This window comes from Acomys minous, assembly GCF_964271855.1.
Source record: "Acomys minous genome assembly, chromosome: 5".
Lineage (NCBI taxonomy): Eukaryota > Metazoa > Chordata > Mammalia > Rodentia > Muridae > Acomys > Acomys minous.
The window spans coordinates 16850260-16862071 of record NC_140494.1 but is presented as its reverse complement, the minus strand read 5'-3'; the positions used below and the strand labels follow the sequence as shown (position 1 = coordinate 16862071).

Below are 11812 nucleotides of genomic sequence, written 5' to 3'. Positions count from 1 at the left end.
TCATAGAAATATACTTCCTGGGTTAAACTGGTGGTGAATAGCTAGAAATAAGCAATGTTTGCCTATTCAGATATACTATACAAAGAATTTCTTGTGTATTCTATGGATGCAACATCTGTCAAGTAAAAACCCTATGGCCTATGGCCTATGGCCTATGGCTGAGGCAGGATATAGGTGGGACATCTGGTAGGCACAAAGGATTCTGGGAGAAAGCCAGGCATGAGAGATTCAGCCAACAAGACACAGGGATTATGGATGCATAGTACCTGGACTAAGGTAACCAGACATATGGAAGAATTAAGATTAATATAATGTGTAATTTAAGTTATGAATTAGTCATAGAAGATACTACGTATATGGCCTAGGTGTTTGTATAATATTTAGTGAGTCTCATGAATCATTATTCTGGGAGCTAAGGGAAGGAAGGAAAAACCACCTGAAACACAATGGCATCCTACGACAACAGAGGTCTTATACCCGACTTTTTGAAAGGGTCTCTCACTGAACCAGGAGCTCACAAACTGTCTTAATTGAATAGTTAGCAAGCCCTATAGATGCTTCTGTCTTTGCCCTCCCCAGGGCTGGAATTACAGGTACACACCACCGTGTTTTGCTTTTTACATGGGTTCCAGGAGTTCAAACTCAGGTCCTCATGGTTCTGAAACAAGCATTTTACCAAACGAACCATTTCCCAAGACCTATATATGAATCAATTTTAATTTGTGTGTATGTGTGTGTGTGTGCATGCATATGCATGCATTCACTCACTATAGATTGAACCAGGGCCTGTGCATATAAAGATACTTCAATGACTAAGTCATATACCCATTCCAATTTTTAAAAATACACAATTAGCCTGGCATGATGGCACACGTCTTTAATCCCAGCACTAGGGAAGGCAGAGTGAGTTCGAGGCTAGTTACAAAGCAAGTCCAGGACAGCCAAGGCTACACAGAGAAACCCTGTCTCAAAACCAAAACAAAACAAAACACTACCCCCCCCCAAACAACACACATTTGAAAAGAAGTGATGGCTCTCTTAGACAGCTAACTTGAAAACTGTATTGCAAGTCTATAACCTAAAACCTAAATATGATTTTAGCAAATTAACCAATAGCACTAAAGAAAGAAAATAACACATCAAACGAGTATTTCTGAAGATTTATTGAAGCAGTAACAAGTTGGTCAGATATTTACTGGGGGGAAAAGCAGTTTTAATGGTATTCAAAAATACTTTAAAAAGTATTCTAGCACAAGATTTCTTAATAAACTAGATTATGTTGTAAACCTTTCCTAGTCTTTTAGGGGTGTCAGTTGGTATGAACTAGAGCTTATTGCTATCCCAAATCTATCTTGCGCTCCTGAAAAACTGCAGTAAAGGCACTTGAAAGCTGTTTCCCTAAGGTACGGATTTATTTCTCCTTCTTCTTCTTCTTCTTCTTCTTCTTCTTCTTCTTCTTCTTCTTCTTCTTCTTCTTCTCCTTGCTGGTACTGCGTTGTTGCACCGAATGTGTGCAATTTCTATTCAAGGTCATCATGATGCTGAGAAGTCTCATTGATCACCTGCTCAAAAAAGAAACAAGAAAAATCAAACCATGGTAAGGAGACACGGCCCTGATCACACAGGATGTGCTGAGCTGGCTGGGAGATTGTGCTGACTCTCCAGAAAGCTGTATAGGGAGCCGCGTAGGCAAGCTGGCCTCCTCCTGCCAGCAATGGATATCCAGCGGAAGGTTGTGGCGTACAAAAGAACACGTGAAAACTGTGTCTAGGGACATTTGCCACAACAGTACTAAACACAAAGCTCAAGAGCAACCAAGGTGTATTAAAGATGTATGGCAAATGCATTGTATATTCTCGGGCATGGCTGAGACTTTATAATTATGATTAACCATAACCATTTCTTCCCTGGCATGGCCTGGTAACAAGAAACGGATTGACCATATGCCAGTCCCTGTGCTGTATAAACAGATGACAGTCACTGAGAGAGGGCTACAGGTCCAATGTCAAACCATCCTCAATACTCACTGATGTCATTAAGTGAAGCAGTTTAATGCGTTTCATCTAGGAGGTACCTTAAGGGTGTTTTACTTTCATCTCAAGGTACACACTTCGGAGTGCAAGAGTACTGTCACATCCAAACACCAAATAATCAGGGTTGTGTGTGTGTGTGTGTGTGTGTGTGTGTGTGTGTGTGTGTGTGTGTGTATGGGTGGAATTGGGGGACCTCTCAAGTTACTTGCCTAATATATATATATACTCATTGACTTAAAGGGGTCTGTGCATATTTAAAATGACTGTGTATTTATTCATTATCTTTTCTTTTAACCTTTCTCATATTTTCCCTAAAAAAAATACTGACCTGTCCATCTCTGGTTTCAACAGTCTTAATCAGAAGTGTTCTTTTTGAGTGAGTGTCAACCAGAGGGAGTGACTCCAGATTAGTTTCTGAAAAAAAAAAAAGCAGGAGAATGTTAGATAATTTAAAAAGTAACCATTTTACCTAAAGAATTATGGCTTTATTTCTGCAATTGCTTAAAGTGCTACTCATACATAATCCTATGAAACGCTCTCTGTTTGAATACACAGCACCTAAGGCCCTTCACTCTGCCTGAGACAGTAGTTCATTGCACATGCCATTAGCAGGATGCAAACTGAGTCTTCACTTAACAGGATGTGGTAGGCAAGGGTGTACTTGGGTTTGAAGCTTAGGGTTTCAGGCTAGGAGGGTAGTTCAGTGGGAAGGCCCTGCTTAGCTGAAGTCCCTGGGTTTGGTCTTGAGCAGTCGTGTAAACTGTAATAAAAAAGGAAATGTGTCCAATACCAAATGGACAAGCCTTGAAAACATATACATACTAGTAACATTGTACAAAATAGCCATTGTATTTAGGAATACAAATCTAGCTAGCTAGATGGGTAAATACACAGACACACGTGTGTGTGTGTGTGTGTGTGTGTGTGTGTGTGTGTGTGTGTGTCTAACAGCAACTAAACAAAAAGAAGCCATGAATTTAAGACACCCATATGTGTCAGGGAAGGGAGAAATGATGTAATTATATCATAACCTCAAAAAATAAAAAGGAATATTGAGAAAATAAAATGGATTCATGCATATATTTATAAAAAGAAATCGTGTCTCAGAGTTTTCTCTTGTATGGCACTGTTCGGGAATTACTAAAAAGTGGATTCTGTGCCACCGAGAGTGACTGGTTACAGCCTTGTGACATTTCTTCGATAAAAGGAGACAGCATGCTTACCTCTCAGGTTCAGGGAAGAAAAATTTGGAAGGGGCAGAGAAATCCTATAAAAAGAAAAAGAAACAAAACATTTTGGAGACAAAGCACTTCAAGAAGAAGAAGAAGGTACAAATCTTCACACTTCTCATTTTCATCAAATAGAAAATCTATTTCTGCTAGAGACTTGCTTAGGAAGCATCTATCCATGGTTGGTCTCATTAGCACATTTAAATTACTGCAAGCATTTTCTTCACAGGGCCATGAGCCAGAGGAATCACAGAGAGGGAACGTATTGAATTTGGCATGGTTGTGGATTCGAATCTGCTCTCCTATTAACTAGCTCTGACCACAGCGAGTTATTCTCTTTCAACCTTAAGTTCCTCATCTATAACAAGTAGAGCTAACGGGAAGAAATGGACTCTAGGTTAAAGGAGATGGACCTAGAAAGACTGTGAGCCACTAATTCACACAGGCACTTGCCGTTTTTCTATACCTGCTCTCCTCGCCTTCCAGCAGCTTCCGGTAGGTGGCGATCTCAATGTCAAGAGCCATCTTTACATTGAGCAGGTCTTGGTACTCGCGAAGGTGACGAGCCATCTCTTCCTTCATGTTCTGAATCTCATCCTGCAGGCGGCCAATAGTGTCCTGGTAGTTAGCAGCTTCAAGGGCAAAATTCTCTTCCATCTCACGCATCTGGCGTTCCAGGGACTCGTTCTGCAGAAGGGGAGAAGGGCGTCTCATGCGGTTTCCTAGAAACTCCCAACTGTCCCAGAAATATTTATAATCATGTGCAGTAATTCTCTTAATGGCAGGTGCCCACTAGGTTTGAACGGAGAACACAAGCACCCAGTCCCTTGCTTTGTTTTGTTGAGATAGTTTTTTTTACATGGAACCTAGCCTAGGCCTGAGTTATAATCCTCTGGCTTCAGTCTCCAGAGTGACAGAGTTTCAGGAGTGTACTCTTGTGCCCAACTCTAAAATCCTTCTTATTAAATCAATAATATGTGTAAGCTAAAACTTTCAAGGTACCCATCAGATAATTCTTTAAAATGTCTTGATACTTCTCTCACTTTAGATTAAAGTGGGTGTGTGTTTACATGCATGTGTGTATTTAATTTGTTTGTACAGGTCTCACTGTTAACCTAGTTGAACAGATCGGGCCCCGAACCCGTGTCGTTTTCTACCTTTTGCTGCTGCCGTGGTACTCACAGTTCCTTTAAGCGCATCCACTTCGCAGGTGAGTGACTGCACCTGTCTTCGGTATTCGTTTGATTCCTGCTTTGCCTGGCGCAGAGCATCATTGTTCCGGTTGGCAGCCTCGGAGAGGTCAGCAAACTGTCAGGGAGAAATCGGAAATGAGACTGCTCACTTGGCAAGACTTTTCACTCTCTCAAAAGAGTCCTCTTGGTTCGCACTCGGGGCTCTCTAGACTATGTCTAAATGTCTGTTTGGAAAGCCAGGGAAAGAAAAGTGGGACAATGGCATTGTGTTTTCAAACAGCAGTTGCTCTACTGCAATTCTTTTCAAACGGTGGTGGACAAGAGCACGGGAGTCAGGTGTTCTTTGAAGTCGTGTGGAGGAGGATGAGTGGGAAGGGAGTATGCCATACTAAAGAAAGCGCTGTGAGTGATGGGGCTACTGAAAGAACGTCAGCGCAAGCGAAAGCCAGCTTCTGAGTAGGCAGATGTTTGAGAGCGAGAGGGTTTTTTACTGTCCTTGCCGCTCTGGCTCATTTCATACCTTGGACTTGTACCATTCCTCTGCCTCCTGGAGGTTCTTGGCAGCCACGCTTTCATACTGCTGGCGGACGTCACGCAGGGCAGCGGTGAGGTCGGGCTTGGAAACATCCACATCGATCTGAACATGCTGTTCCTGAATCTGAGCCTGCAGCTCCTGGATCTCCTGGGGGTGGGGGAGATCAGACACAGAGAGGTCAGATGGAGACAACCTGGGCGGAGCTTAGCCTGGTTCGCTGGCTGCGTGTGACGTCACTTACTTCATCATGCAGCTTCTTCAAAAAGGCAATCTCTTCCTGCAAGGATTCCACTTTACGTTCAAGGTCCAGGCGAGCCAGAGATGCATTGTCAACATCCTATTTTGAAAGGAGAAAAGATGATGTGGGGGGTGCTAAAATTTATCCTTTATTTCATCTATTTATATTCTTTTTTTTTTTTCATTTTACGTTATATATATGGGTGTTTTGGCTGCATATATGTAAGAATACCATAGGCATATGGTGCCCATGAAAGTCAGAAGAAGGCACCAGATCCCCTGGAACTGGAGTTACAGAGGGGTGTCAACAGCTCTGTGGGTGCTGGGAACCGAACTCAAGGTCCCCTAGTAGAGTAACCAGTGCTCTTAACCACTGACCCATCTCTATAGACTCATATCTATCTATCTATCTGTCTGTCTGTCTGTCTATCTATCTATCTATCTATCTATCTATTTATCTATCTATTTATTTAAAAATTAACCATATGAATCCATTCTCCCCATTATTAAAAAGGTGCTGAAGTTTCATGACCCTTGCTAAATTTACAAGCAATTTAATGTCACATTCCAATGCACATTCTTAACTATAGACATGAATCAAAAGCTGTTTTGTTGTAGTGGAGATAACGAGTAGACAAATCAATAATAAATACATATATATGCACAATGACATTGAATCCACACCTCTGTAAGTGAAATTTCATTAACAGTTTTAAACCTGAAAATCAGTGCCATACATTTAATTTAAAAAAAAATTGTGATGGTACTAGCAGATCAGATTCTTTCTACAACTTCATGTCTGCATGGGTACATGTAGTATAAAAATGAGAGCTTCAAAAAATAAAAATAAAATTTTTTTTTTAAAGTGCGATGGGGGGCAACTGAAGAGAAGGCTTAGGTAAGAGTTCACAGCTCTTTCATGGGATCTGAGTTTGGTTCCCAGCACCCATGCTCAGCAGCTCACAAAGGCTTATAATTCCAGCTCCAGGGGATCAGATGCCCTCTTCTGGCCTGATGCATGCCTGCATAAATGTTCTATATGCTCATACAGACACAAACACATAAAACATCTTTTAAAAACTGAGCTCAAGAGGTTTAGCATATACGCAAGCTTGTTCTGTCTCTGGTGTGCAAACCTTCTAACGCTTGTCTTGGAATCTACAGTAAGTGATCTGGCATCCAGGTTCCCAGGCTGGACTCATATCAAGTAGTAATTCATTGTTTAAATTCATACCTTTGCAGAGATATGCTGATCAGGCAAGAAGGAAAAGAAACCTAAACTTACATTATATTGGTTTTGCCTTCTCTGAGATAGATAGATAGATAGATAGATAGATAGATAGATAGATATAAAACCACACCCCAACTCTTCCCACAGTATTTCTATCTTTTTTTCTTCTTCTTCTTCTTCTTCTTCTTCTTCTTCTTCTTCTTCTTCTTCTTCTTCTTCGTCTTCTTCTTCTTCTTCTTCTGTATTTATTTATTGGTTGCTTTTTTTTTTTTGAGACAGGGTTTCTCTGTAGCTTTGGCTGTCCTGGCCTTACTTTGTAGACCAGGCTGGCCTCAAAATCACAGAGATCTGCCCGCCTCAGTTTCCCTGAGTGCTGGGATTTAGGCATGTGTCATCACACTGGCTAGATATGTCTATCTTTCTTAGCAATCACCCTATCAGTTCAGTGACTTTGCCTGTTTTAGGATGACGAGTCAAAACAGTTACAGTGAAATTTATAAAGACCCCTTAACGGAGTTTATAAAGTGATACATTTTAAGCCAGAATGAGCAACCTTGCAAGGGAATACCAGGATGCCTCTGTTCCTTCTCTTGTAAGCAATTGTATTCACAGCATAGTTTATAGCTTTCCAGTCCTAAAATGTTGAGTTACTCTACCATCCTCAAAGGAAATACTAGTAAAGAAGAGTAAGAGCTTGAGTAGTAGCAACAGTCATTTTTGACCTCTACCAAGCCCTCAAAAAGATATAAATGATATTCCACTAACCTCTTTAAAGAAGTTCAAGGAATGCGCCACTTCATTCAAGTAAATGAAACAGTTTTATTTAGCCCGCATATAAGAAATATTGCATATTAACACAGGGCTTTGCAGAAAACACTCCTCAGGTGGTGACCATAAATGCCCAGTGACTAAAATGAGCCACACATTTTTGTACCGCCTTGAAGTATGCAAATATCCCTCACTTTCAACTTGTAGCTTGAGAGCTTTCATCTGGAGAGTTTTGCAGTTGATTCTACCAAGTATCCCCAAGGACAAGACTGTACCTGCCATCTTTCTGCTTTAGGATGCTAAGTTAATACCTAACTTTGGAGCAAAACCAAACAATTATGTCCTTCATATAAAACTCCATTCTTCGGTCTAGGGTTTATTTTTGTTTGGAGGGGGAGGGTGCTAGTCAGTCTATAACCCCATGAAGAGGAGTCTTTCCAAAAGTGAGGGAGGACTGTAGCTTTAAGAACTTTGTACATCACATATCTCACAAGCCGGGGGCCAGACATTAGATAACGGATGTTAGCAAATACTTGTGTCCAGTTGGAACTGTGGTTACATCATTGCATATTCAGTAAGAATGTAGCCTGCTGCAAAGCTACTCTGGGAACACAAAGGCTCCTATTATATCTGTCCAGAGCCACCGCATTTGCCAGAACGTCCGTATCTACATTCCATAGTGAAGCCCATAGAAACCTTTAACACCCTTCAGCCGCGGGAACAGATGGCTTCCTTTCACCCTTGTTAGATTACAAAAATAGTTGTGCAATGGCACTTCAGCTAACTTTCATGCAGTGCCGAACTTTGGAGGAAGAAAGGGAACTTGGCCTAATTCCAGCTAAGCCTTCTCATCCTCCTCCGAAATATTCTACATTTCAAACTTGAGGGAGCAACTGTGCCTTGCGAAAGTTAGCCAACTTGACCTTCGCAAACCACAATCTAATCAAACTGTAACCGTTCAAAAATCAGAATGCCAATATGTTTCAAAAAATAAAAATAAAGGGGAAAATGGTTTTTTTTTTTGGCGGGGGGAGGGGCGAGAAAAATCTGGAAACAATGCAGAAAAAAAAAAAAGTCTTCATGTCCGAAGGATTGAGCCTGAATAATGGAGTTTTTCAATCTGTGGACTTTCTGCCACCAGGGGGCTTTGCAGGCAACCTGAAGGTTTACACTTTTTAAAGCCTGGGGAAGTAACTTTTAGAACCGCCTGTGAGAGGGCTGTATGGGGCTGCCGGCTGCAAGCGAAAGAGGAGTCTACAGACCTGCCTGAAGGACTGCAGGGTGCTCTCCGCTTCCTCTCTCTGGAGCATCTCCTCCTGCAATCTGAAGCGGCAATACATTAACCAAAGGGGAACTGGGAAACCGCCAGGGGCGGGGCGGCCACACCCAACCACCACGCTGCCAAGCCTCGTCTCTCTCCTTCAAGCTAGAGCTGCTGTGGCACCTCCACCCACACCAGCAACTGCAGCTTGCCGAGCTGGAAGCTCTCCGCAGGTGTTAGCCGGAGTTGGGGCACACTAGAAGACAGTCACTGGCCTTCCCTAGACTTTCACTGAGGAACCCTCTGTCCCAACACCTCAGATTCCTCTGGCAGTCTCTTTGTCTGAACTCTTTCACACCCATCCTTTCCTCCTGCCTGGGAACCGTAAGCCCACAAGAAGGGAGCTAGCAAACTTTCTAAAAGTTCTGTGGAAGTGTCTGAAGAGAAACGTTCACTACAAAGTTGAGGTTCGGGGTGGGGCCACTTCCTTTGCTATCCTCCAGACAGCCACCGCCCCAGCCACATCCCCAAGGGCGTGGCAGCCGTCGCGCAGGGGTCCAGGACTCCCCTCCCTCCCACCGCCCCACCACTCCCTTGGGTCAGGTCTTACTTCTCTCGCAGCCGCATGATGTCCTCGGCCAGGTTGTCCCGCTCCACCTCGACACGGGCCTTGTCGTTGGTGAGCTGATCCACCTGCCGCCGCAACTCCCGCATCTCCTCCTCATACAGGTCTCCCAGACGCGACTTGCCCTGGCCCTTAAGCTGCTCGAGCTCTGCCAGTAGGATTTTGTTCTGCTGCTCGAGGAAGCGCACCTTGTCTATGTAGTTGGCGAAGCGGTCATTCAGCTCCTGCAGTTCTACCTTCTCGTTGGTGCGGGTGTTCTTGAACTCGGTGTTGATGGCGTCGGCCAGCGAGAAGTCCACCGAGTCCTGCAGCAGCCTCACGCCCGGCACGCTGCTCCGCAGACGCACGGCGGAGGACCGGGTCACATAGGCGCCACCGGGGGACGTGGAATAGAGGCTGCGGCTAGTGCTGGGGCGCAGTGCGCTGCCCAGGCTGTAGGTGCGGGTGGAAGTAGTTACATAGCTCCGGTTGGAGCTCGGCCGGCTCGATGTGCCTGAGCCACCGAACATCCTGCGGTAGGAGGACGAGGACACGGACCTGGTGGACATGGCTTCGGAGGAAGAAAGTGGGCTGGGCTGCTGCGGCTGCAAGGACTGGTTCCGAGAGGAGAGCAAGGGCACGGTGGATGAGAACCCTGGGAGCGCTGCTGTCTCTGGGGTCCCGGAGCAAGAGCGGCAGAGGACTGGACCCCTCCAAGGGCGCTGCTTTTATAACATTGTTAGGAAAGAGGGTTCCCTCCCACTGCCATCTTACCCGCCGAGCGAGCCAGCCAATGGGGACCCAGAGAGAAGTAAAGAAGGAGGGGGAAGGGGCTCCCCCCACACCAGCCTTCCTCCTGGGCTGTCGGGGATCAGGCATAGTCCCGTTACTTCTTGGACAAGGCTAGGACTTTCAGGGGCTTTTTGGATGATCACCCAAAGTTTTTGCTCACCCCTGGGTGCCGAGAAAGGGGGAATCGTGGGATGAATACGTGGGGGAAGGGAGGCTCCGGAAAGTTGAGTAAAGTGGTCGGTGGCACTGAGCCAAAGGGGCGTGGGGACTAGGCGCGGCTGTGGGAGGGGCGCGGTTGCAGAGCAGCGGTCTTCTGGGACTGGGTAGGAGGGGGGGGGGACCAGTAAGCTCTGGAGCAGGAAAATCCAGCAAAAGGGCTCCTGCTGATCAGAAGGCGGGGAGAGAGAAACAAAGAGGCCCCGAGATTGGGGGGTGGAGAAGCACACAGCAAGAGATATCAGGCTCAAGGCCAGGCGATGGGATCCTTTGCAGAAGGCTTGATTGGGGTGGTCACAGCCCCAGATCTAACGGACTCAGTCCAACTCCAGAGGACCAGGATCAACTGCAGCCGAAATAAAGCGCAGGAGACAAGGGTGGGGTCGCTGAGTCAGAGGCCGTGACTCATGGAGCCCTAAGGGTGAGATGGGCTAGCGGTTCAGGCAAAACCGTTAGTTGAGATTGACTCCAGACGCCTAGAGCTCCAAGCTCAATGTCCCAAGTTTGTAATCAACTTTGAGGGTGACTGTTTTTGATTGTTGTGGAAACACCAGGGGCAGCGAGCTCTTCTTAGGAAAAAACTTCCACAGACCCCGGAGAGCCCACATAACACATCCCACCCCTCCCAGACCGCAAACGCACACAAAAAGGCTAAGCTCCCTCCCGCGTTTCCCTCCCTTCTGTCCTTCCTGCTTGAAACCACACCCTAAGTTCTGGGTGAAAGAGGAAACTACATCTGTAGTTTCAAAACCAAACTCAATGATCACAGCCTTTTCTGAAAGTGGAATTCATTAAAAGATAGCCCAGTCAGACAAGAATTCATTAGGTGTTGTTTAAAAAGAAAAAGAAAGAAAAGTCCAATTTGATGAATGAGTTCAAATGAAAGGCAGTTATGTAACTCAAGTGACAGACTGAAGAAACAGATTTGTGTTGTTTTAGGGCAGCGGCATAGGAGACAAAATTCTAGTGACTGCTCTGGACAACTTCACAGATCCTGTTTTCCACAATAAAGTTTCAGGCGGTGTTTAGTTCCGGTGACTGTCACCTCTCAAAGGGAAACCCGCTGGACTCAAGACTATTGTTTCAATATTAGCAACTAGGCAGGACCAAGGGGATCTCCGTTCTCAGAGGGAGATGTGGCTCGCAGGAAGGGAAGCCAGGCGCCTTGGGATTAAGTACCTATAGAAAAATCACAGTTGTTTTGTGAGGAGTATTTTGGGAGGATTTATGGAGTACTGAAATAATTAATTACAAAAGAACTGAGAAACTGGTCCAATAGTCAACAGACAAAGGAAAAAAAAGAGTTTGTGTTGTTTTTCTTTGGGGCAGAGAGTATTCCCAGCTTACCTGGCGATTAAGAAAAATAGCTTAGAGACACATGAAGGATTTATGCTAGCTTTTTTGTACAAGACTCTTTGAAGCAATCTTGTGTTTACGTCATCTCAGTTAGTTCTGGGGAATGTTGCTGCCAAGGTTGAGGCTGCAGTGCCCTCTGGGGCCCAGCTCTCCTGCTGTGGTTTTCTTTACTCCCCCTTTCAATGAGAGGCTGTGGGTCCTTCCCAGAGAGCATTCCTGGGGTTAGCCTGTGCCTCACGTTACCATCCTGCATACTGAGAGCCTTTTATTCAAGCCACTGTTGAGCAAATGTCACCATTGTGAGATTGCTCAGGATGAGAAAAGTGATTTCCCTGTGGGAAGAAGGGAGGGTAGCCC

General features: G+C 44.9%; 1 protein-coding gene across 1 annotated transcript; it reads right to left on the bottom strand.

The window, feature by feature from the left end:
* Positions 1-1148: 1148 nt before the first annotated feature.
* Positions 1149-9808, bottom strand: VIM (vimentin). Its single transcript, XM_084782794.1, has 9 exons — positions 9098-9808; positions 8489-8549; positions 5232-5327; positions 4976-5137; positions 4445-4570; positions 3729-3949; positions 3257-3300; positions 2362-2447; positions 1149-1562 (listed from the first exon to the last, which is right to left on the bottom strand). The coding sequence occupies exons 1-9, from the start codon at positions 9658-9660 to the stop codon at positions 1521-1523; spliced, it is 1401 nt and encodes a 466-aa protein (XP_084638920.1). The 5' UTR covers positions 9661-9808; the 3' UTR covers positions 1149-1520.
* Positions 9809-11812: the final 2004 nt, after the last annotated feature.

Coding starts and splice junctions, on each gene's coding strand:
- VIM (XM_084782794.1), bottom strand. CDS start 9,660: ATGTCCACCAGGTCCGTGTCCTCGTCCTCCTACCGCAGGATGTTCGGT. Junction 5,138..5,231: donor TGAAGAAGCTGCATGATGAA/GTAAGTGACGTC, acceptor CCCCACCCCCAG/GAGATCCAGGAGCTGCAGGC. Junction 4,571..4,975: donor AGGAATGGTACAAGTCCAAG/GTATGAAATGAG, acceptor TCTCCCTGACAG/TTTGCTGACCTCTCCGAGGC.